Raw genomic sequence first — 24752 nt, 5'->3', positions numbered from 1 at the left:
GCCAATGATAATCCGGGAATGCTCTGCGGTCCCTTGCGAAGTTGCCCCGCAAGCGCGCCAGTAAACCGCGCTTGGCTTCTCCGCGACTGATAAGAGATTATTTTCCCGCGGGAAAGTCATAGCTTATGATCTTGGTCAAGACGCGGGGTCGGAGATTTCTGTATTTCTTCCTGTTGAATTTATCTACCTCGAATGGCGATATTATACTATACTTTAATTCTCATGGATCACAATCAAATGCGCTCAATTGGCCTCAATTTGTCAATGCATTATCCGATACTCCTTTGATCGCTAATCTGGGCAGTTCTCGATTTTCCCGAAGGTTCATACAGACCAGACCCTCCACAGGTTCTTTCCGATCCGACTTTTTGGTCCAAGCTCGGGACGCACACCCGGGCTAGTTATTTATACATGCTATGACTAACGAGTACTGTACGACATGTCGACGGTCTGGAACCGCCCTCTCGATATTTGCGTTATGCGGGGTTTTACAGCCATTGCTTTTGTGCGACAGATTCTATCCCTTAAGACCCTAAACATAGAACAAAGCATATTGTCGGTATTGGAACACAACATCGCTCATTACCTCCGTATATTCATCACCGGCTAAATATACTACTTGTTGAGATATGTACAGAAATAACAAGGGGGTTACCGGAAGAGGAAAGAGAAAACCATTATTGTGCGCTAGTTCATATCGTGTACCGAAACTCCGGAGACCCCTCGATGACGCGCTCCCCACGGTCCGCTTCTCTGTTCGACCGGCGGAACCACAAGCTCAGAGAGGCCACGATGAATAAAATGAGGATATTGCATCTGCAGGCTGCTTAGTAACACGATGCAGTGAAAGCTTGGCTTGATAAAAGGCTAGTACTTACGCAATAGTCGTCCACATGCCCGGTCGGTATCCAGGTGCATCTTGGGACCTGAAGACCAAACTACTCACAATTCCTCCGATGCCACCAAATCCCACCAGTGTAGCACTTGAAAATGCACGGGTCCATTGACCACGGACATTATTCGCTTGATATGCCATACAAGCTGGGATGTTCGAGTTGGCGCCGGCCACGGCGAAGAATACGCCCACGTACCGCGCAGCATTGCCTTTCGCAAAGCCCATAATGGGAAGTCCAATGATACAGAGTAAAGCATTGAAGATGACGATTGCTCCTCGTAGGCGATATTTGTCACCAACCCAGGCGGATGCGTACATTACGATCCCGGCGAACGCAAAGGGTGGCGCAATCAAACATTGTGCAGCAGCGGTACTAAACCCCATACCCTGTTCAAGAATGATCGGGAGGAAATATGCGATAGCATACGTGACGGTTGTAGTGCAGCTGTTGCATGTCAGAGGATCGCAGAGAGAACAAAATGCATTCGGCGTGCCTTACAAGAATACCATTGCAAAACCCCAGATCTTCAAGTCGAGGGCAGGTGACAGAAAGCGCTTAAGAGAGAAGGGCTCCTGGTCTCCGTCGGAACGGTCCCGGTTGATACGGCGGACGATGAACGCGCATTCTTTCTCACTAAGAAATCTCCAAGACTTGTGTGCTTTATCAGGGAAATCAACCAAAAAGGTGATAGTCAAGAGGCCAATCACCCCTGTGATCTACTGGAATCAGCAATTGAGGGTCGCTTGGGGGGAAAGCGTACATACCACGCCTTCCATGATAAAAATCCATCTCCAACCTTCCAGATCCTGAAGCCCGCCCATCTGCATCAGCCCAAAGGCAAGAATACCAGACAATGCTGACGCTACGCAACCGATCAAGTAGAAGACCGAAAAACGTTTTTGCACGTCAACTAACCCTGTCAGTGCCCGAGAGTAGCTCGTATCGTAGGTTTACACTTACACCGAGTGTACCAGCTAGACAAAAGATATACACAACCGGGGAAGTAGCCTATATCGAAGCAGATTAGTCCTATGTTACCCGGGATTCCATAGCCACGATCACCAGGCGACAGATCATCGGATTTGGGAAAAATACCTGCTTCAAGCAAGCCCAGCAGTGCACGGGTCGCGACCATATGCTTCCAATTCCTCGCAAACCCCATGCCCTTTTAAAAAAAAAAAAAAAAAATATCAATAGATTGTTCGGTGGCAGTCATTCACACACCAACGCGCTGAACGACTTACAACTAGAATTGCTCCCCAAAGAATGACAATGGTTCCCAAGAAGTAGGTAGGACCTATCTTCCGTGTTATAACCGTCATAGGTGGCTGGAAGATCACGTAGGGAACGAAGAAGATGAGAACCATCACGGACTATTGATGTTAGCTACAGACTCAAAATGTACGATGGGGATCTTGAGACACACATATCGGGATCCAATTGTCAGACCCAGGTCTTTGGTCATTCTATGGGCGATCAACCGATGAATCATCAATTTGGGGAGATGCCCTACTGCACCAGGGAAACTTACCCCGCGACAGCAGCCATGCTCAGATTTGTCCTGTCCATGAGGGACACACAATATGCTAAACCCGTAATGGTGACAAGGCGTCTATCCACCCGGTGGATAATCTTACGCTGTTCTGCGTATGTGTATTCTTCATCGTAGTCGACATCATTCAGGGCAGGTTGATTGATATCTTCAATCCTGGTGTCTGCGCCGGGATCTTTCTCGCTGCTTGGATATGACATGATTGAATAATTATTCGCTCCTCAAGTGCGTTCTTGGAGCAAAGGAGAAAGAGTGGTGGTGGGGTGTCGAGATGAAGAGGGGCACCAGGGACAACCTCCTAGATGTAGGATTATATAGAGGCGGTCTGCTGTGTTAGTCTCATATACACTTATTCACTTAAACTTTTGGACCCAATTGCCTCTTCAGTGTGTGACCCGTTAGTCGCACAACGTATGACTATGAAGACCCATTGAAGAACGCGCTATAGACGCCATCTTTCGTGCCACCAGCCCGGAGGCAACATGTAGCCAGGATAGCCGACTTGAAATCCCCATATTACCTCGGCCTTGGGAAACTGATCGCTATCTCAATTGGAAGACAGTGACCTCCCCACATTTTCCCCAGCTTTTTGTGTTTGAAAAGGTGGAGTGGAAATGATGCGGGGGTGTCGAGCGATTGACATCAGGACTCCCTTGGCAGCTTGGCAAATGACATCCAGCTGCCCTCATTCGCTCTGGGATCAGACTCTTTGCTGGCACATCCGGGGTCGCCGCGCGAGCAGTCGAGATCTCGGAGACATCCTAAACCATCTTGTTTTCTGAGTCTTGCTCTTTGTTCTCTGGATCGCATGGGTCTTCCAACACCAGCACTATGGCTCATTCTTCCACTGGGGTCATTCACCAAAAAATGCCCGTATAATCCCGTGTGGTTAAGGATTGTGGCTTGGCTCGAGCCAATCCCAGGCCAACGCCCAGATAGGTTCGAGACTGGACTATCTCGGAATTAAGATTCCAAGGTGAGGGTCCCGTATGCGCGGATTAACTCCGCGTCCTGGTCAAAACAAATCTCGGGGAATTTAGACTTCTAGCTTGCGTCTCACGGAAACTCTCGCACGGGTCATAGCTCTTTCGAGTTTAGATTATGCTATTCAAACAGGATCAAAGAAACACAGAAGCAGAATAGTTCTCGAGTGTCTTCCTCGTTGTTTTCAGTCATCGTCTTGGGCCTTCCAGCCTGTCTTAGGATGGCGCGGATTGATTCGGGGGAAGCTAATCTGTCTCAGGTGAGCAGCGAGCTGTCGAATAAAAAACACTATGTGGGGCAAAATTTACTTTTATTCTTGTGTGCACCGTATTTGCCTCCTTAGGGTTCCGTTAGTGGGTGCTAATAAGGGCCCTAAGAATCTGGACTAAGCTCCTAACCTGGCTTCTGCCTTACGAATCTCCATTGTGAAACTCCGATGTCTGGCTGGGACTTCAATCAGATGAGAACTTGGTATCGGATCCATCAGCTTGCCCTGGGTATTCATGCAAATTTGTATATGTTTTACCATAGTAGCTGCAAATTGCAAAAAATAGCCGGTGAAGCCTGGGTGGTGTCCGGCTACCAATAAACTAAAGTGCAAGACAACCACAATCCTTACTCCCAATGTGAAAATCTGCTAGATAAGTTGTTCTTGCCACATGCATAGTGACATTATTGTGTGTGATGTAGCCGTGGCCAGAAAGCACTCAGAGCGGGGCAGAGGATGTCAGGTACGTCGTAAGGTTTGATAAGACTAGCTTTTCTGATCCAAGGATACAAATCCTCACTTAATGCGGCATGCAGGGATTCTAAGCTTAGGACACGAGCACCTTCAGTGGGTGACAGGGTTCTGCAAAAGAGCCTCGGCTAAACCTTGCCATATAAATCGATATATCTCACTATTGGTTCTCTACTAAGTTAGGTTCCAGGTCAGCAATCCCTTGAGTTGGGATTGTTTCACTCCATTGGTTGGCCTAATCAGCACGTTTGAAAGGTGAAATCCATCATATTCACGTTAATCTCTGAGTAATGCCTGAAGATTGTGCATTACTAGCTCCAGTCACCTATCTACCTAGGGATACTATTGATGTAGTCAATGCCATCCGCTCGGTAAGTGTCAGCCTCGATATAACTTCCATCCTTGGGCAGGCGGAACACCAAGTTCGATGCCTCCTGGGAATACTGTGGCCATTGGGGGATATTGGCAACTGCGTATGTTAGATCTCTACCTATATCCAATTTACCAAGGGTAATACATAGGGCACATACCGTTATGTCCATTGGGGTCTAAATCGGCAACAAATGAAGTCCACATTCGAGCGGCCAGGTTACCAAGCTCAAGGCGAGCGGGATCGTCTCCCAGTGCTGTAATATTTTGGACTGGATTGGCGAACACAAAGGGAATCTAGGTTCCTCTCAGTACTATTCAGAAACTTAGTAATGAATGGTAACCCTGGCACTCACCTCTGCGAAGTGACCCACTCCAATAGTGCTGGATGTATTCAAAGCGGGTACATCCCATCTATAGGAGTAAACCTCGCTTTTATATTTAGCCATATTCTGTGCGAGGAGGCGTCTCGGTGCGACCATAGTAAGGTCGCCTGCCATTGACTCATATCGCTTATACATGAGTCCCAGATCTGGCCATGTGGTGTTTCCCCATCCGTATGGGCACCCCAGGGCAGGGTCATTTGGATAGAACGTAAGCAACTTGGTGGCTTGCTCACGATTAAGAACCCAGCGTTTTGATGCTACTCTTGTCAGTAAGTATCTTAGCTGGAGATTGCTAACACTCACATATAAGCTGCTTAACACACTCTTCGTCCGTATCTGTCCCTGTCGTACCGAAACTAGTTCCCTCGTCTGTGTTTGTTCCCAGAAGGATGGGAACCTTGGCCATTTTGCCTTGCGTAATGCTTATCTGAGGATACTCCGTGACGAATGTACCATCGACCGCTGCGAACCATTCTAGTCCTTCATATGCCGCATCGTATAATGTTTCGTAAGATACATCCCGTAAGCATTGAAGTGCGTCTGACGAAGAAGAACAGCTTTACCTCGTTAGCAGAGTGTCGAAAAATGTTAAAGACAAACATACCCCGTTTTGTTCACGATGCGATCGTACATTGGCTGGTACCAGTCTGTCCCATTCCAGGGTGGCCCATTGGCATTTCCGGACTCCATGATTGCTATTGAATCAGGAACTCGGGCCAACGCAGAAACTGGGAGGAAGCTCACCTGCTCGGAAAAGACCTTCATTGTCCCCGTCGTTCGCAACCAAGTGCGCCCCAACGCTATAGGCACCCCTGTGGTCGTCAGTATCCAGTAACCCATGCCTAAATCTACTCGTCACTTACGCAGATTCCCCCCAGATCGTGATCTTATCCGGATCTCCGCCAAACGCCTTGATGTTCTGTTTTACCCACCGCATGGCAACCCGCTGATCTCGAAGCGCCAGATTGTTGTTTCCAGAGGCCTAAACCGTCAGCCCCAATCGCAGAACCAAATAGAGGGCCAACAACTGTTAATAAGCTTACCCGAACCTCCTCAGAATCCAAAAGACCAAAAGCCGCCAGACGGTAATTAATCGAAACCCCCAAGACAGGTTTATCGTTCACTGCGCCCTGGCGAACAATGTAACTCATATTGTACCTGCCAGACAAACCCAATCAGCACCTGACCAGGGTTTTTAAGATGTAGTACCTTACCTCGGATCCCCCGTTGCGCCCTGTTGCCATCCACCTCCGAAAATCCATAACAGGACCGGAAGCAGTTGTGTCTCGTTGGACTGTAGTTTAGGTCGGATAATATTCAAATTATGGCAACCCTCATCCAATTTTATCAATCTCATATCGACCAGTTTTGTCTCATCAGACCCGTATCCAGGGCATTCGTAGCCGTAATCTGTAGCATTGTAAAGCACTGCCTCCTGAGATATGTTCAAGTCGTCTACGGAGGCTGTGTATGCCCCAGAGTCACTGTCATCCGCAGTATAAGTTGTCTTCAGGGATGACGGGGTGAACCGGACAGGCTTGTCTGCGTATTTGATGCCGAGGAATAACTCCTGGTCGAATTCGGGCAGTGAACGACCGACGAAGACGGTTTCTGTCTGTGGATTATTCGATACTATGGTAGCCAAGGGTAGCGATGGGTTTTCATCAGCTCTAGTAGCTTTTGATGAACTTGGAAGCGCAGAAACAGACACCCCAAGGGTGAGAGCTATCCAAAGCAGTTTCTGGTAATGGCAAGTCATGATTCCATGGATGGTACAATTGGCTCCAAATAAAGCCAGGGGCCTCAAGGATATATATGATATACCACGACGGCCATCTCCACGTCTATATGAAAGCGAATTTCTCCGAGTGGACCATCATATTGACTGTTTGCGGGGCCCGAATTTCAGAGTTGATCAACATTGAACGATTATTCAACAGTCTATGCTTGACTAAATCTCCCTAAATCGGCCAAGAGAAACGGTTGGATTGGCTAGCCATTAGACCATACAATACCCTCAATGGGATACCTTGGAAATCGGATTCTCTTATTGAAGTGCATACTCATTTCCACTAATGAGAGATCGCACTTCTTCTAAAGCCTCAGTACTAGCCTAGGAGTCTGCATCCAACATTCCACCAATTAGAGCATTGGTTTTTCTGTCACTACTGCGACCATCTCACTCTACCCCACGGCGATCAATCCCCTCACTATTTTAGCCTGCTCCGCCGGCTTTTAGTGCAGCGCTAAACCTCAGCATTCAGCCTGTTCTATAGTAGGATCACATATAGAATTTGAATTACATACCGATTTCCTTATTTCCGTTAAGCTTTTCTAGTTCACTGCCGGAGCATACAGTATACATACAATGCCTGCCGTATGATATCTTCCATCCCACGTTTGTTGGCATAGAGCTACACTACTACAAACCATTCTCAACCATACATCATCCCGTATATGTCGCGAAATCTTAGCTGATTACTCAACTATATATTCATTTTCTCGTCATATATCATCAATCCAGGTTGCCGATCCTGTCAAAGCTCTCAGCAGTGAGGTAGAACTCACATATGGAAACATCAGCTATGTCTGCGGTTACCATTTCTCCCCACCATCAACACTCTCATTATGTCCAGTGCGCGACAGAGTAAGATCGAAAGGAGAAGGAGGCACCTCAGTTCATATGCATACCAGGCAGAAAACAACTTCCACAAAGCAGGAACCATGTCCAGAATATGTACCTTCCCTTCGACACTCGCGCCCCCCAACGTTTACCTACTCTAACTTCCGAGTCAACCTCACCACTATAAGGCACTACAGAGGAACGACAATCTACTGGCTCGTCCAAGTATATTCTAAGGTCTAAAAGAGAGAAGAGGCAACGAAAGCAGATCCTCATCGACTCCATATAACCCCCCGAGGTCTCTAATCCACAAATCAAGACAAATGGAGTGCGAAACCCTATATCAAAGATATCGAAAACTCACCCTCGACACGTCCCTACCGGAAACAGCCTCCACGACATACTCCCGCTCCGGCTCTTTAGAGTCTGTCTTGTATAACACTACTGTTCCGATCCCCAAGGAGGGCAGCTCGATATGTCTCAAGTGCGGGGGTCCACCACATACAGATGAGAGCATCTGCCCCTCGGTCGCATTCCTGGAAGGATACATGTACGCTGTATGGTTTCATGTTCCTCATGACTATATCCAGTACACTGATATTTGATAGCAACGGCAGCACCAAAATGAGACAAACAACAGGAGCAATTTTGGCGTCACTAAGAAGAAGAAGAAGAAGAGGAGGAGGAGGAGGAGGAGGAGGAGAAGGAGGAAGGGGGAAATGGTAACTATATCCCCCGGTGCACCGAGTATCTGGATTCTTTACAATTACTAATTCTATTGAACAAAATGGACAGCTGTATCAGATGCTTCGTCCCACGCCCCCTGAGCCACAACCCCTTTCTCAGACCGCGAATGCCATCAGGAAAAGGCGTCGACGCTCTAGGCGGCGTTTGAGGAATGTATGGACAATTGTTTACCAAAGACGCTGCGGATCTGAGTGAGCTAACCTGTTTCGAGTAGGAGCAAATCAGAAAAGAAAAAAACAGAGAGGAGTGGATAATCAGAGAATCAAGGCGACAAGAGGAGGAAGGACAAGCATGTCTTATGAGCCTAGAATATGGACCAACTCCCATACACCAGACTGAATCGTATATGTTTATCCATTTTTGACCCTTCGTCATTGTTTTTTTTACGTTTACATATATGTACTTTTATAGCTTAGCTTTGGTTCCCACTGGTTGAAGAGCTGTGGGTACACGTTTGAGACATCGCAGATCCACAAGGCAAACTTTTACGTGACTTAAAACTGGAATATCGATTTTCACGTGTTAAACTCTGTAAAGGGATAGAGCTTCCTTCAGTTCGAGAGAGAGTCTGCAAAGAGATCCACATGGTGTTCGGGACTCAGGGTTCATGTTAGGGCATATTTTGGCTTTTGCCTATTAATAGGCGTGCGCGTTTTTCTGGAATTCTCTAACGAACGTCTAAATTATGTATCCCGACGATGTTTTGGATACACTATCGATTTGGAAAACTTTGTTGAATATTTTAATTTTATTTATTTATTTTTCTATATTTTTCTCTCTATACTACTTCGAATAGTCACAAATCACTCATACGTAGGACTATCTTACTGCCGAGGTATTACGAAAAAGGAAACAAGACCGAAAGTGTGACGAAGAGAAACTGAAGTGTTAATTCTGTGTAATCTATGTCCAAGAATAGCTCGCAGTGTCGTACAGTATGTATTACTTTCTTTACACAATATGTCTCTGATCCGCCTCCTGTTGTCCATGGAATATCGAGACTTCGGTGGTCACTCCGATGCTTTTACCCCCCGGGCTACCTGCTTCCGACGACTGTACCGGGCCACTTGGGGGGATATTAGTCTCCGAACCCATCATCTCGTAGTCTTCATAACCGTGCTTGGACCAAGATAACAGGCGCTTACTGTCTCTAGCCCTAGACCTTAAACCCGATGTAGGCTTCGATTGGCTTTTCATATTAGACCGGTTGCGTGTCGAAAGCGTGTACTCAGTCAGATGAGTAAATATGTTCCCAAAGACTGGCTTCAAAGCCGGCACAGACAGCGCAATCAAGGTGCCTGCAATCTCAGCATTCTCAATGGCCATCATGGGGTTGTAGGCCCAACTACCGTCATCAGCCCATTGGCCCACGGCGACAAAGTAAACGCGGACGGCGGAAATGACAATGACACTGTTGCACTCTTGTTAGATCTGGTGGGGATATGACGGGAATCGATAAACCTTACAGGACACCTGGAAACATAACGATAGAGAGTTGGGCCTTCCTCTTGAACGAGACGTGGAGTTCCTTGATAAGGATGGTCGGGATGATAAACATGAGCACATCGCAGGTCAATGAAACACCGGAGTTGACCGAATAGACCAGACCCCAAGTTAGACAGTTGTAGCTGATCGGTTCTTCCTGCCAGGGGTAAGGCCATAGTCCGGTTACAGGTCGACAGTGGAATATTAATAGAAACAGCTGGGGAAGATACGCGGCGAATAGGAAGCCGGCTGCAATCTTGATGGCGAGGTGTAGTTTGCTGGAGCGTGCAGCCAGGCGGTGATAGAAAGCCAAACCCGATAGTCGACAAAAGAACAGAGCAGTGGTGTAGAGAACGTGTGCAACGAAATCCAGAACCTCAGTCTGACGCACCGTGGGCATCGCCAGGACATACTGGATGTAATCCATATGACGACCACTTCCCAAATCAATCAAAACGAGGGATAGAACGACAAAAGAGATGTAGATCATCTATTTCGGGACTAACGTCAATTCGAATTCCATCGTCGTATCTGAGGATTTGTCCTGGGTAATCATACCATAGTGAGAATGGCCAGAGCATCGTCGAGGCCGAGTTTCTTGACAAGCCATATCCGTGCGTAGAGACGCACTATCATGATCGCCCCGGTGAAGCACACCAGGAATATGATGGCCACAATGGCCGGGCGATCGCGCGACTCAGCGAGATACTCGAGCGACATCCCAGAAGGGATCCTCCCCGCGGCATCCGCGAGGAGAATGTCATCGGGAATGCCCATGGAGAACGATCCACAGAAGGCAGGATTGGGCCTCACTCAGCGGGACGTGCGTGCCATCTTAAAGGCAGGCGTGCCGTGTCCCTCCAACAAAGGCAGACACAGTTGTTTCATGATGAATAAAGAACACAAACACTAATAAGAAAAAAATTGACTCCGTTACAGAACTTTAACCACGTTCTGAGAATGGCTCGCATTGCCCAGTAATGGACCATTCGTCAAATCAGCTCCAGCGATGCGCCTGAAAGTCTGGTTGCGGTGGATACCGAGTGACATCGAGTGAGATCCGCAGAGTACCGAAGCCGTAGGCTTGACAGTCGGTAGAGGCGCATTGTATGGGCTGATGGTGGAGGCGTTGCCTAGTTTAGCGAATAATCTGATTGCTAATTAACTTTAGTTCTTTCATATAATGGATTATGAAAGAATACTGACGTTGCATTGAAAATTTCTGCAGTGGAGATAAGGAGACCAACGACGTTCGTCTCTTTTCTTCCCCTGAAGTTAATCTCATTCAAGTCCGACGATAGCTGTTTTCGCTGACCTGCAGGATGAACCCAAAATACGATCTGAACGCCTAAAGTTACAGGATCACGGTATTGGCAGACACATGACCGACTAGCCCGATTTGATCAGATCGAGATCCATCTCAAAACGGCATTGTAAACGTCGCAAAAACAATAACCAGGTTCCACCACCACCACCCCGATCCAAGAGTGGGGAATTTTCCACACTGGTTCGGTGATTTTTAGTGCCGCTTGTGTCTCTGCTCTGGTTCGCTCTCATCGCTGCCAGTATCAAACTATTACTTGCAAAGGTGGAACTAATTTGTCAATGTCCACGACGACCTTCTCAGATGAGTATATGAACGTGGAGTTCCGGAACAAACCAAAAAACGCTCCGCCCCCTACATTGCTTAGCCCCTCGCGTGGGATCGACCCCTGATCAAAAAGGTCGATCTTCCCCCGTTTAAGGTGGTTGTTCCTACCAAACACCAGTTTTCCATCTCGGCGCAACCATCATGGTCTCGAAAGTGTTCGGTCGACTTTTGACCACCGGCCTTGTGTTGGCAAACTCTGTTGCCGCCAGCACCGAGCCGGCCAATGACGATAGTTTGGTCGCCTCTCAGATTGTGACAAACCCCTACGAATATGATTTCCCTACCTTGGGCGTCAATGGAGCCTCACTCTTCCCCATGCGTTTGTGCAATGGCTTCAAGCTAGAGGAAGCCAGCATCGACGCCATCCAGGAGCAACTTGGGGCTGGAAATCTGACCAGCGTTGACCTCGTGCAATGCTATCTGGAGCGCATTTACCAGACCCAGCCTTATTTGAAGTAGGTTTTCCTCTACGTGTATTTAATGTGTTCCCGCTGACGTCACGGCCAGTGCGATCTTGCAAGTCAACCCGGATGCTTTTAAGATAGCGAAAGCCCTTGATGAGGAACGCGCGCAGGGAAAGACCCGCGGCCCGCTCCACGGCATCCCGTTCATTGTCAAGGATAACATCGCTAGCAAGGATCGTTTGGAAACCACTGCGGGCAGCTGGGCGCTTCTGGGATCCGTCGTGCCTCGTGACTCCCATGTTGTTCTCGGCCTTCGTAAAGCCGGTGCTCTCCTCCTAGGTAAGGCTGCCCTGAGCGAGTGGGCTGACATGCGTTCCAACAACTACTCCGAGGGATTTTCGGCCCGTGGAGGCCAATGCCGCAGCGCATACAACCTCACTGTCAACCCTGGTGGCAGCAGCTCCGGGTCCGGTGTCGGCGTTGGTGCCAATCTGATTCCCTTCGCCCTGGGAACGGAAACCGATGGCAGTGTCATCAACCCCGCTCAGAGAAACTCGGTCGTCGGCATCAAGCCTACTGTCGGTTTGACCTCCCGTGCTGGCGTCATTCCCGAATCTCTGCACCAGGATACTGTTGGTACTTTTGGCAAGACAGTGCGCGACGCAGTCTATGCCCTTGACGCCATCTATGGCATCGATACTCGCGATAACTACACACTCGCCCAAAAGGGAAAGACCCCTGAGGGCGGTTACGCGCAGTTCCTCACCAACAGGACCGCCCTCAAGGGCGCCACATTCGGTATCCCCTGGAAGTCCTTCTGGGCCCTTGGTGACGAGGATCAAATCTCTCAGCTCCTTGAGCTGGTCGACCTGATTAAGCAGGCTGGTGCCACCGTGATCAACGGCACTGAACTGCCCCACTACAAGACCATCGTCTCCCCCGACGGCTTCAACTGGGACTATGGCTCGACTCGCGGATATGCCAACGAATCCGAATACAGCTACATCAAGGTCGACTTCTACAACAACCTCAAGGACTATCTGTCCGAGGTCGAGAACACCATGGTCAGGTCTGTCGAAGACCTCGTCCAGTACTATCTCGACAACTACGGCTCCGAAGGTGGGTACGCAAGCATCCACCCCGCGTTCGGTTCCGGCCAGGACGGTCTGATCGCATCCCTCGAAAGCAAGGGTATCATGGATGAGACCTACTACCAGGCTCTCGGATTCTGCCAGCGCACCACCCGCGAGGAAGGAATCGATGCCGCCCTGAAGTACAAGAACGGAACCCTAGACGGCCTCCTCGTGCCTCCGGATGTTGCGCAAAGCATCCAGATCGCCGCCCAGGCTGGGTACCCCGTGATTACCGTTCCGGCTGGCGTCGGCAAGGAGTCCGGCATGCCTTTCGGACTGGCTATCATGAACACGGCTTTCTCGGAGCCTACCTTGATCAAGTACGCTAGTGCCATTGAGGATCTGCAGAAGTCAACTGGAACCAAGTACCAGCGCTCTCTTCCTGAGTGGCGTGGCTATTTGACTCGCAACCTTCCCGTTATTATGTAAATAGACTAAGAGTTTGAGTGCCGGATGGGAACACCATTATATCTACATTACTAGAAGATACACATCCTATAATACCTAGTTAGATTTCTCATAGATTATGTATGTCTTAATACATCTTATTTGCTTTATTGTGATACTTTTTCTTTGTCTAGATATTCAAACTGTAAGCCCAGTGATCAACATATAAGTAACACTCCGACGCCACGGCAGTGTAGTAGGTAAGCTTCAAGGGTTCAGCCTCTCATATACCCATGGATGTATTTCTAGAAAACAAAGTAGAGAAATCTATCCCTCTCAAATCTCTAACGGAAGGCTTCCAAGGCTAGTTAGTACCTCGACACATCTCTCCCAAAGATATTGTTCAATAACCACCGAAACGCAATCCGCAACTTATTCCTCCAACTCATACTCATAGTTAAATACGCCGAATTCCACACAAACCATGCCATCCGTCCCGTCAAATACTTAGGCGGTTTATCATCATCGGTAGGAAACTGCATCAACGCATTGGCATCTCCAATATACGCCAGGGTGCCCATATTATGAAAGGAGAACGGTTGGGATCTCTGAAGATCGCCTTTGTTCAGTCTGGTAGCGAGCCACTTCGCTTCCTGGGTCGTAGCCTGCGCTGTCGCGGGCGGTGCACCGGTTTCCGGCATAGCGTTATCACCGAGAGCGAAGACGTCTTGGAGGACGGCGGTTTCGCCGTTGGCATTTTCTAGTTGGACGCGGAGTTGTCCGTCAACGAGGAGGGCGCCCACTTTGGGTGCCTTTTTGATGTGCCATGATGTGTCTTTTATGAGTTCTGGGGGAGGTTGAGTGCCGTCTTTCAACAGGGCTGATGCGGTGGGGAATGTTTCCACGTCCTGGAGAGCTTTGTTGACGAACTTGTTCATTGCGTTTCCGGTTACCCAAACGCACATTCCGATGCCTACTTCGCCTTCTTCTTTGGTTGTGACTGTGAGGCAGCGTTTGGGGTCCATTTCGTAGGGAGGCTCCGCTCCTGGCTCACCCCAGCGAAGTCCTTCTACGTGGTGCGAGGTCTTGATGTCGATGCCTTCTTTCTTCATGGTCTCCATGGCGTACTTTGATAGGGACTCGTCGAACATAGATAGCACCTTCGGTGCTACATCGTAAAGGGTGATGCGGGGAAGATCTTTCAGGGCAGGATATAGTATCGTCATATCCTTGTAAATGAAGTCACGGAGGGATGCCGCCAGCTCAGTTCCTGTCGGCCCAGCACCAACAATAGCGAAATGTAGCAGCCATTTCCGCATCTCTGGAGTCGTGGTCGGTAGCACCGCCAGCTCGAAGCATTCTCGTACTCGACGTCTCACGCGTCGCGCGTCACCGATATCCTTGAAGAACATGGCATTATGCCTCACTCCGGGGGTATTGAAAGTTTTGCTGACTGCACCAACGGAGATGACTAGTTTGTCATAGGGAACCTCGAAGAAATCTCCCTTCTCCCACCTGCGTGCCTCTTTCATGGGTCTCATTGAGGTGGTCTCCGGGCCTTCTTCAGACTCCCTTTCATGCTCGTGTGTCCGCGGCGTCTCGGTAACGCCGCTCGTGACCACGGTTGACTCACAAAGAACAGTCTTCTTTTCCAGGTTGACAGCTCGTGCAGCAGCCTGGATGAAATCGACCTTAGCGTGAGGATCCCGAACTGGCTCCACGATGTTTGAGAAATCCAGCGACCCGCCAGCAGCGTCAGTCAGAAGCGGGGTAAAGACAAAGTATGAACGGGGGGAGATAACGACCGGCGCGAACGACTTTGGCGACAATTTTCGGGAGAGGGTATACCCTCCCCAACCGGATCCAAGAATGACTACTCTTTCCTTCCTACTGTCGGATTCAGGAATTGCAGCCGAATGATCAACCTGCGTGGCCAGGCATCGTGTACACTGTAAAAATTTCGAGTGCCTCACTCGGTATGTACTTGATAGCAAAGACCGTGATATCCGTCCGAGACGGACGGGGCTATTCACAAACACCGACTTCATCTCCAATATACAGATTTAAGAACCAGCCTCTCCAAGTGAAGTTGCAGACACTGACATTTCGATCGAGGAGCTTATTATGTAGTTGTTTAAGGTTCAACGACCGAATGGATTGACAAAGCAAAACGACAGCGAGTCTCTGGTTCTGAACACATGATGACCTCATCTCCTCGGCGCATGGAAACAAAAGTTAAGGCGGTGGAATGAATCGGAGTACATCAATGTCCACTTCAACGACGATAACTTCACGACTCCGCCAGATTTCGAGGCTTCTATCCTGCTTCCATCTCACCGGAGGTAGTCAATTGATCCACCGGCGAGGAAAGGAAGGGGTGACTGACTCACGGAGAGCTTCTGCGCCCGAGTCCCCCCGAGGGAGCTCCGCAACAACACACGTGCTAGCATAAATCTGGGAGGTTTCGGGAGATCTAGGCATTGCACACAGCCTCCTAGAAAGGAATAAGCTTCTCTGGTGGAACCAAATATTCGTGAAGAATTCCTCCAGCAGATATCTGTACTGTGGACCTGATCGGGAGGGAATCGAGATCCCCGCGGAACCCGACGGGTGCGGATCGTCGAGATCCCGAGTCCCTGATGTCGGACATCCGGATCCACATGCGAATTTGGGCGATAAGACTGCAGAACTCCGAAGTGTGAGTGGGAGGGCATGTGAGATAAGATAGACGGAAGGCATAGAGACAAGAAGTTGAGGGAAGGAAGTAACTGTCATGTGATGGGGCATCAATACAGGAAGTATGGACTAATTTCATAATATACATCATATCTCTGTCTTTCATAAAATCATCAAAGTACCTCGTCCCGCCTCAAAAGTATGCTTCTTTTACCCAAAGAACGAACGGTTTCTCTAGAAGAGATAGGTAGCAAGCTTCCAGCCAATTCTGTATCAACACTTCTCCGGGACTTTGTCCCACTAAGGACCTTGTCCAATCCTAATGCTGTTTTCGGCCTTGGCTCTTCGATCGCGGACCGCCCACAAGGTTTCTTCTTTCTATGAAACATCCACCGGCGGGTCCGCCGGATGGCTTCCTGACATCCATCGCCGATATCATCTACAGTTAGGGCAAGGAGAATAAGTGGGATAGAAATGGCAACCCCAATGCCAAATGTGTATTCTGCGACGTATGAGAGTGGGAGTTGCTCCGATCCGTCTGCGCTGTGGGGAAACTCTTCGAGATTCATCGTAAAAAAGGTTGCGATGAATGACAGGGGCAGAAAGACAGTTGTTACGATAGTAAACACCATCATAATCTTACCCTGGCGGGTTGTGCCAGCAGCTTGGTCGCGAGCGAATCGGGCCTCAAAAGCGTTTGCGTGCTTCTGCTTTAGATCTAGCAAATCCGTGATGGATGAATATATACGCTCTGCTTGCTTGTCCATCCGCTCGATGTCCTTAAGGTGCATATCGATCGTGCGCTGCTGTTCCTTGAATCGTCTCTTGATGTCGTACTGTGATCGATGCTGTACTTGGTAAATCCCAAGGATGACGTCTTGGAAGTCAAGTAGGACATCCTGCTGGTATTGTAGAACTGTGCGAATCATATTGAGTTCGTCACGGATATCCTTAGCCTCAGCGAGAAGGTCGATCTCCTGCCCGATATCGAGGAGATTATCCACGAATAGGGGTACTTCATCTTCGTCTTCTTCAAACTGTTTATCGCCGTCACGGTTGGTGGTATCCTTTTTCGACCGCGAGTTCCGAGCAAAACGACTCAACTTGCGATGGTTCTTGAGCCAGTCCGAGGCCTGGGCTGATGCGCGGTTAAACCGATTAAAAAGCACTGTCTCGCGGTCTGTTGCGATGCCAATTGAGGACTCAAACATGTCCAAGAACTGGTACTCGTCGTCACCCATACGGTGGCGGTCAAAGACACCCGAACAACGATTAGTGATGATGCTGGCCAAATCATATACGGAACGAACTGGTTCTTGAGTCTTAGAGTTTATGTCCTCGATGATACCGTCTAGAACGTTTAGCGGGTCATTTTTTGGTTGTTCCCATCGTTGTGCGAAACAGGTGACGATCAGATCCGTTCCCATGATCCACATCCACAGTTGATCCACCATGAAAATCTTGGGTTCCGTTCCGTATCGCTCGCGTCCTTGCCCCTCGGTCTGATAGCGATACACAACCTGGTCTTGATCTCGGGTCTGTGTATCTATATTAGGGTAGAAAAACTGGTCCAGTGTTCGTCGGACATGAAGCGAAGCCGTGGAAGATGCCAGGTGTGCGCGGATAAGCATCTCATCTCGTGTAGGGGAGCGAGAGAGTCCAGGTTGAAGATTAAGCGTCTCAGCTCGTTGTATTGCTTCTTGCATTTTCAGTCTCCTTTCAGCCGTTTCGAAGTGAAGATATGGCATGAACACGCACACATTGCTGGTGGTAGAATGTCCGTTGTCTTTGCAGAGAGAAAGTGGATGTCGAAGTTGCTCGTCATTCTTAGACTTATGCACCAATTCACCCTTCGATTTACCGCGTTTAGGGTTGTTCTTCGCTTTTTTCCCGTGCGAGCTATTCGAGGTATCGTCAGAGTCGGCCCGTTCTGACTTTCCTCCTTGTGTCTTCTGCTTTTTTGCTTTGTTGCTACCGCCATTTGCCGAACTTTTCGGTGGCTCTTGGAGACGCCCATTTATGACAATCTGAGGGAGCTTGTTCTCAACCTCCAAGTTCTGATCTGGGCTTTCTTCATTTTCTCCTTGAAACCGTTGCTTGCGTTGCGTGCGTTGACACATTGGTCGCATAAAGTGAGAATGCGTTCTTTGACCTCGATGTTGGTAGTGGAACGACCTCTCAAGGCCCTTGAAGCTATCGATGTCGTGCGCGCCCTCCTCGATGAAATTCTTGGTGAGGAGCCCCTCGACCCAAGCCATGTTGTTTGCGGGAAGATGAATCCACCTGAAGTCGGTAACTTTACTATTCGTGGGAACAGTAGTAAAAGCTTGTTTGTGTGGATTCTCGGGGTCTCGCCCGTATAATAAGTTATAAACTGACGTTTTTCTCACTCTATTCTCGTTGCGAAAGTTTCCAAAGTCGACAACTGTCGCCTCGAAACCTTCGCAAGCGCCCCGCGCATCCGGCGAAAGTGCATCTACATTATTGTATGGTGCAAGAAGCAACACAATATCTTTGCGCTTGAACTGTGCTGCTCGCAAGAATGGCGTGCAGCCAAAGTTATCACGGATCCTCCGCTTCAAATCCGGATGCTCCAGGAGACATTGGACGACCTCGGTGTGTCCTGCCTGGGCTGCCAGATGCAGTGGTGTGACACCATTCAAAAGTTGGCTGTTGATCTTGGCCCCAGCGCGCAACAGAATGCGCACAATCTCCTTAGCGCCCTTATCACACGCATTATGCAGCGGAGTCCAGCCGCCATCACTTCTGGAGTCAATATCTGCGCCGTGTCGGAGTAGAAGATGCACAATATCGTCCCAATCGTGAGCGATTGCGATATGGAGCGCACTTTTATTTCTGAACTCAACCGCATTCACGTTTGCAATCGGCCCATGTGGTCTTGTCAAAAGCAACTCTGCGAAGCGCAACTTCCCCGTCGCGCAGGCCCAGTGCAGTGGAGTCCGACCCAACTCATCCTGGCCGGCTTCACCATCGATCTCGCAAGCTGTCTTCAACAAAAGTGCGATCACATCTTCACCCCAGTTGCAGTGCTTATCCGCTGCCAGGTTATGCAGCACATTCCTCTTCCTGTGATCTTTCGCGTTGGCGTTTGCGTCTCGTGCGATTAGGATTTGCAGCACATGCCAATGGTTCTTCCAGGCAGCTGTCATCAACGCCGTCCGACCATCCTTATCCGTTGTCTCTAGAGGCGCGCCATAATCAAGCAGCAGCTGCACTATTCGGACGTGATTCCGCTCAACGGCGCGTAATAGCGGTGATGGACGATTATTCGCGGCGAGTGGAGAGGGTCGATCATTTCCATCCTTCAGATTCACACATAATAAGTCCAGCAAATACTGCGTTGCGGCAATGCATCCGCGCTCGCAGCTTCGCATAAGCCCAACTCGCAGAAAGTTGTCGCTGTACTGGCCATTCTCATGGGCCAACTCGATAATGTGCCTCAGCGCCTCGACACTGTCATTTTCGACCGCTCGTAATAAACGCGGTTCCAAGCGATCACTGCCGTCACTCGCAATGCTAGATCGTGACCTGGACATGGTCAAGGCTTTGGGCGGGTGCCGCTACCGCATTCCATCGATCGGTGCAGCTTTGGACGCGAGTGAACGCGCATCGAAGCTGAAGCGGAGAAAATGGCGATTCTGACCGCAAAAATTGCGGGAAATTGTGTTTTTAGCGTAATTACCACACAGAAAACCAATACGAAGTCGATCATTTAAGCATTGGCCCGGACATGAGGTAATTCATTTAGCTGCAGGTTTTGAGGCCGATCCGCGATAACGGCCACTATTCTGCCCGGGTCTGAGCGATTCCCATTTTTCCTTCTCATTTCTTATTCCCCCCACCCTCTTTCGCCGCCTAGATACCTGCGTTATGTTTAGTTGTCCTTGACAAATCGATGCATGGGACAAGATGTGCGTCATTTTCCTTTACTTACAGCTGTTGCTGTGCTCTCGCCCTCAACAGCCGCCGTTCCGCACTAAACGAAGTGGCTGGTTTAGCGCCGGTCGCTGACAGATATCCTGTTTGGCGAGGAGGCGACTTTCGATCGGCAAATTAGCAGTAGTACTTCTCTGTATCGTAAGAATTTACATAAAATGGCTAGGAATAATCTCGTGTAGATAACCTCAGCGAGAAGGGATCAGCGAACACCGTGATCCTCTATTAAAAGATATAGTAAATTAGAGTATTGAAGGTAATAGTTAAATTTTTGGGAGTTACAAAAGCCCCCCGCCCCCCTTCCAAAAGAAAAAAAAAAAGAAAAAAAGAAAGAGGGAGGGGAAAGAGGGAGAGAGAAAGAGAAAGATTTTGTATAATGCCCAAAAAAAGGAGGGGTTTATTATATTACCAGTCCAACACGGACCATTATCTCTATCAGGCTCATAGTAAATAACATCAAATCAGACCGTCTTCAGGTCGAGAGAAGAATTCCAAGGGAATTCGCCAAGGAGAAAAAGGGAGAAATAAAAAAAAAAAAAAAAGGAACGTAAACAAAGAGAAGAGAAGAAAGGTTTATATGCTTGCATGGTGAAGGAACGCAGTGCTAAGACAGAGATCTTCGAAACCATGGCAATCTTGCCATTCTGTTTAATGCACGCTATAGTCAAAGTGAAGCACCCATCTTCTCTTTCAATTCCAGGCCTGGGAGTCAGATAGATTTGTAATTACGCCATTCCAGCCTTGTGGTCCAAATAGATTTATGTGCGCCCATAATGGTCAATAACCGACGTTAAATACGAACAAGAGGGGGAAGAGGATGAAGTATTAAGAGCCGATGGCGTCGAGGAAAAGACACGAAAGCTGAAAAGGCACGCAGTTAATAATGCAAGATAAAGGGAAAAAAGATCCGTGGCCTTGATGTGAGAAGAGGAAGAAAGGAGAAGAAATTTTGAGGTAAGAGGAAAGAGGGAGAAAGGGGGAGGGAGGAAAAAGAAAGAGAAAAAAGTAGAACCCGTGTCCCTGTCATGAAAAGGGCTTCAACCAGACATTGTACACACTAGTTCATAGTCTTTATTTCTTCCCTTTCTGGTTTGGGACCTGTTTCAAAATGTCATCAAAACTCATGTTGGGATTGAACCTGCTGATGGGCCTGGCAGGTGGGTCAATCGGGGCAACGCCAGCTGGTAGCGGAAGTGCTTCTAGACCTGGGTAGATTGAGTGTCGATGTTCCGCTCGGCTTCTCAAGGCTGGAGAGTTTGTCCGGGGGATAACTGGGGGAGGCGTGAGGCCATTACCTCCTGGGGCCAGGAGGGGGGTGGGTTGTTGCTGTTGATGTTCTGCCGACGAACCTGCAGACGATTGCTGGGCCTGGTAGGGCGAAGACAGCGACGACTCGTTGTCATAAGGATCCTCAACCGTCGGGGGAGCCAAAATGGCATCCTTCTCCGCCCATTGCTCAGCAACCTGCCAGCAGTGACTACGCCGATAGATGCCCTCCACGCCATTGATGACTACATCAGACGGGAGACTGACGACACCGGCCCCGCCTGCCACGCCAAACCAACTCCGTGCCACTTTACCATCATTCTGAATCCAAGGAGCACCACCCCGAGGGGCGATACAACAGAAGTACTCGACTCCATCAGTGTACTTGACATCCTGCACATCCACCACGAGCAGGGGAAGGGACTGGATGACACAGTACAGGAAAATCCATTGGCCACATCGAAGATCTATAAGGTCGTTGATGGTCTTCCCATGGCCACACCGCCGCTCAAATTGCATAAATGACTCGATGAATGGCGTCGGCTTGAGACTCTCACGGGTGTAGGAGCCCATCAGGACAGCATTGATATCAGCATCCTTGAGCTTTTTTGCGTTCTTTTTGGCCTCCTTCTTGGCATCCATAGGCTTGCGCTGTAGCGGTTGCAGAGAGGGGAACTGCGGGATATCGAAAGGAATCGGAGGCTGGACGGGCGGTGTGCTTCTATCATACTCGCTCAAGACCTGCCGGAGTGCCCTGTTTGTCATTGTGTTGAGGTCATCGGCTTCTGCTACCTCCTCGGCACCCATATCTACAGTTCGGGTAGTGAGGGAAGACCGGTCAACCAGCATATCGTAGAGGTTAGCGAAGTCATTATATAGCTCCATCAAGACCCGGCGATTAAGACCGTTCTCTTCAAACTGGTTTTTCTTAGACCGCGCTTTAGGAGGCCAGGAGCCATATCTCTGTCGGTAATACTGGATGGTATGGCGTCGCATATCCATGAACGCTGCCCTCCACGCTTTAAAGCGGACCACCTTGCTTTCGGCAGACGTGGTCGAATTGGCAGCACCGGCAAATGCAGAAGGGAAATCGAAGTCATTGAGCTTGCCGTAAAGAACTCGAAGACGCGTATCCAAATCGATGAAGCCTCTTTCCAGTCGCTTTTGGGTTGCAGCGCTGATAAGACCGAACTTGGGACTTCTCAGCTGCTTTAGTTCATCCAATTTACCTACACCATGTACGAAGCCTTCAAGATACAGCGGGAAGAAGCGCAGACGCTCTCCCAGAACAATCGCTTCAATCGTCTTCTCTCGGCTTTTGCGAACATCTGCCAGGTGTAATTCGTCACAATAATTACCGAAGCTCGTGGTTGCGGTTTCGCCGAAGTTGGAACCGTCGAAGTTAGTAAATTCGAATCGAGAGAGTAGTGTGGCGACATCCATAAAGATAGCGAAAAGCGAAGGGGAGCGAGGCGTTGCAATTAGCGACTGTCCTAATAGGAAAGCAAAGAGATTACGGAATAATAGCAGAGCTTCCGTGTCCTCTTGTGAAATGCGGCTACTAGGGCTAGAAACATCGCTGTTCAGGGGGATAGGCAGGTAGAGATGAAGTTCCTGTATGTCATCCTGCCCGTCATCTTCCACGAAGGCCATCCTCCTACTACCGGTGCTGTCGTTGTCATTGTCATTGTCATTGTCCGGCAATCGGTCTTGGGGAGTCAGGGGCGGTGACGCAGGACCCGTGACCGGGGATGCCAGTGATAGATTGCGAGTTTGCTGTTCGATGGATCCTGGGGTCCGGGGGTCGGTCCCCCGGGCGAGGAAATTCAGGGATGGCGATTCGGCAAAGACGGTCGAATCGACTCTGAAGGAAGCGGGTCTGCCTGTATTCTGCGGGAAGAGATAGACGTAGGTGTCGCCATTCTCGTTCCACAGTTCAGGAATCTATTGGATTCCGGGGTTAGTAAGTTCTAAACACCCCAAATTTTGTTGACATAAGAGGGTACAAAATTCCACAACTTGTTACGTACCTGTTCCCCTCTGGATAGAGGCTCCAGGTCATATAGGATTTTTTGATCTAACCCAGCAATCCAAGCGCTAGGTAATGAAGGACTCGTGGGTGCCGTTCTAGTGTCTACTGAGCTTGCCCGGACCCGTCCAGGAATCCAGCTCCTTCTCTTCGAAGGAGTTCCGGGACGTGAATCAGGGCCAGTTCCGGGCACGAAGAGCCCCGCGGAGCTAGAAGGCCTGCTTCCACTCGCTATGCGGCCTCTACTTTGGGGTCTCGAGTCTGGCGAACCGGGCGCGCTTCCGGCTAGATCCTGGTTCACGGCGAGAAGTGAGGGGGGCGGCGGAAGAGGGGCATCCAAGTCAAAGCTATCATTCGGGACTGGCGATATAGGCGTTCGGGATTCCGAATAGTCAACACTAATTGGATTAGATGCTAAACGAGCCGATCGCGAGCTGCTTCGATAACGTCCATCTTGAGTCTGTTGATCGGGGGAAGCCTTCGGGGCTCCGGGAGACCCAGGCGACGAGGGAATCGATGCCTCTTTGCTGGACCCCAAGGAAAAAAGCGATGATATACGCTTGGCCGACTTCACTGGAGCTGACAGCATCTTTACAGCTGTTGGGTTTGAACAAAGGAAAGAAAGCGCGACAGTGTGTCCAAGGAACGATTCGACAGCTTAACTCGAAACCCAGTGGAGGGCGCACGCAATCAAGGAAAAGGTGCGCAACACAGTCACGAAACAGTGAGGTAAAAAGGAATGCTGCTGAAGACCAACCATGCGAAAAACCCTCTGGGTCGTGTTAAGGCAAAGAATTCCCAGCGGGGAATCAGTCAGGTGGTGAATGTTCCCTCGTTGGTTGGATAGCGAAAGGAATGGATCGGCAGGAGGGATCCGAAGAATGATGAGAGAAAAGTTATGATGACAAGGGTTGGGAAGGGGTACGGAATATGACTGAGAGAAGGGGATTGGGGGGGCCACCCTGAGACTTGACAGAGCAAAACGATCCAAAAAGTTCCTCTGGAGAAATAATGGTGGTTTATTTATTATTATGTGATTTTGTTATGAAATGGGTTTGGGATACGGATTTTAGGTGTATTTTTAACCATGGGTGGAGCCACGGTATGGGCAGAAAAAAGGAAAAAATAATCAATGGTGAGAAAGGGTAAGAAAATTCACTTTCGAGATCGAATGAGAACCATGGAAAGTGAGGTATTAAGGTGTAAAGAATCAAACACATGTACAACCGAGAAGAGAGACAAAAAGACAAAATAATTCTTTTTTCTTTAAACTTGTTTGGAATTTCCCTTACCCCAGAACATTCTCAGTCCCTCTTCCCCTTTGATTCTTCTTGTTATATACATACTCTCTGTGTATATGATTATGAGAATTCACTCTTACAGTTTCTATTATTATCAGAGTATTTGAACTGTTTGTTCAACCCTTTGGTAAATTTTAATAAGCGGGTCCTTTTTTTTTTTTTTTTTT

The 24752-nt window shown here is 49.0% G+C and overlaps 8 protein-coding genes across 8 annotated transcripts; 2 read left to right on the top strand and 6 right to left on the bottom strand.

The window, feature by feature from the left end:
- Positions 1 to 692: 692 nt before the first annotated feature.
- On the bottom strand, positions 693 to 2648 carry BDV27DRAFT_146205 (putative phthalate transporter; the record flags this gene model as incomplete). The annotated part of the gene is made up of 9 exons (XM_032070533.1): positions 693 to 816; positions 879 to 1340; positions 1395 to 1612; positions 1661 to 1806; positions 1857 to 1904; positions 1992 to 2061; positions 2141 to 2269; positions 2323 to 2362; positions 2428 to 2648. The coding sequence occupies 9 exons, from the start codon at positions 2646 to 2648 to the stop codon at positions 693 to 695; spliced, it is 1458 nt and encodes a 485-aa protein (XP_031926431.1).
- A 291-nt stretch (positions 2649 to 2939) lies between these two features.
- On the top strand, positions 2940 to 3266 carry BDV27DRAFT_130049 (uncharacterized protein). The gene has a single exon (XM_032067345.1). The coding sequence runs from the start codon at positions 3063 to 3065 to the stop codon at positions 3228 to 3230; it is 168 nt and encodes a 55-aa protein (XP_031926430.1). The 5' UTR covers positions 2940 to 3062; the 3' UTR covers positions 3231 to 3266.
- A 1234-nt stretch (positions 3267 to 4500) lies between these two features.
- On the bottom strand, positions 4501 to 6685 carry BDV27DRAFT_158897 (Alpha/Beta hydrolase protein; the record flags this gene model as incomplete). Its single annotated transcript, XM_032072785.1, has 9 exons — positions 4501 to 4640; positions 4702 to 4837; positions 4897 to 5183; positions 5230 to 5483; positions 5531 to 5621; positions 5671 to 5738; positions 5790 to 5908; positions 5970 to 6084; positions 6141 to 6685. 9 exons carry the CDS (start codon positions 6683 to 6685, stop codon positions 4501 to 4503), a joined length of 1755 nt encoding a protein of 584 aa, XP_031926429.1.
- Positions 6686 to 9161: 2476 nt separating this feature from the next.
- On the bottom strand, positions 9162 to 10810 carry BDV27DRAFT_7847 (uncharacterized protein). Its single transcript, XM_032077583.1, has 3 exons — positions 10340 to 10810; positions 9763 to 10271; positions 9162 to 9707 (listed from the first exon to the last, which is right to left on the bottom strand). The coding sequence occupies exons 1-3, from the start codon at positions 10556 to 10558 to the stop codon at positions 9248 to 9250; spliced, it is 1188 nt and encodes a 395-aa protein (XP_031926428.1). The 5' UTR covers positions 10559 to 10810; the 3' UTR covers positions 9162 to 9247.
- A 646-nt stretch (positions 10811 to 11456) lies between these two features.
- BDV27DRAFT_7850 (amidase family protein) lies at positions 11457 to 13517 on the top strand. Its single transcript, XM_032077584.1, has 2 exons — positions 11457 to 11887; positions 11940 to 13517. Exons 1-2 carry the CDS (start codon positions 11574 to 11576, stop codon positions 13396 to 13398), a joined length of 1773 nt encoding a protein of 590 aa, XP_031926427.1. The 5' UTR covers positions 11457 to 11573; the 3' UTR covers positions 13399 to 13517.
- A 1-nt stretch (position 13518) lies between these two features.
- On the bottom strand, positions 13519 to 15553 carry BDV27DRAFT_7851 (putative pyridine nucleotide-disulfide oxidoreductase). The gene has a single exon (XM_032077585.1). It carries the CDS (start codon positions 15402 to 15404, stop codon positions 13725 to 13727), a length of 1680 nt encoding a protein of 559 aa, XP_031926426.1. The 5' UTR covers positions 15405 to 15553; the 3' UTR covers positions 13519 to 13724.
- On the bottom strand, positions 15498 to 16196 carry BDV27DRAFT_7863 (uncharacterized protein). Its single transcript, XM_032077590.1, has 2 exons — positions 15747 to 16196; positions 15498 to 15678 (listed from the first exon to the last, which is right to left on the bottom strand). Exons 1-2 carry the CDS (start codon positions 16068 to 16070, stop codon positions 15592 to 15594), a joined length of 411 nt encoding a protein of 136 aa, XP_031926425.1. The 5' UTR covers positions 16071 to 16196; the 3' UTR covers positions 15498 to 15591.
- A 4165-nt stretch (positions 16197 to 20361) lies between these two features.
- BDV27DRAFT_130043 (uncharacterized protein) lies at positions 20362 to 24273 on the bottom strand. The gene is made up of 2 exons (XM_032067344.1): positions 23286 to 24273; positions 20362 to 23199 (listed from the first exon to the last, which is right to left on the bottom strand). The coding sequence occupies exons 1-2, from the start codon at positions 23871 to 23873 to the stop codon at positions 21061 to 21063; spliced, it is 2727 nt and encodes a 908-aa protein (XP_031926424.1). The 5' UTR covers positions 23874 to 24273; the 3' UTR covers positions 20362 to 21060.
- Positions 24274 to 24752: the final 479 nt, after the last annotated feature.

This window comes from Aspergillus caelatus (genome assembly GCF_009193585.1).
Source record: "Aspergillus caelatus strain CBS 763.97 unplaced genomic scaffold BDV27scaffold_116, whole genome shotgun sequence".
In the NCBI taxonomy this organism is placed as follows: Eukaryota; Fungi; Ascomycota; class Eurotiomycetes; order Eurotiales; family Aspergillaceae; genus Aspergillus; species Aspergillus caelatus.
This window is presented reverse-complemented; position numbering and strand designations above follow the sequence as displayed.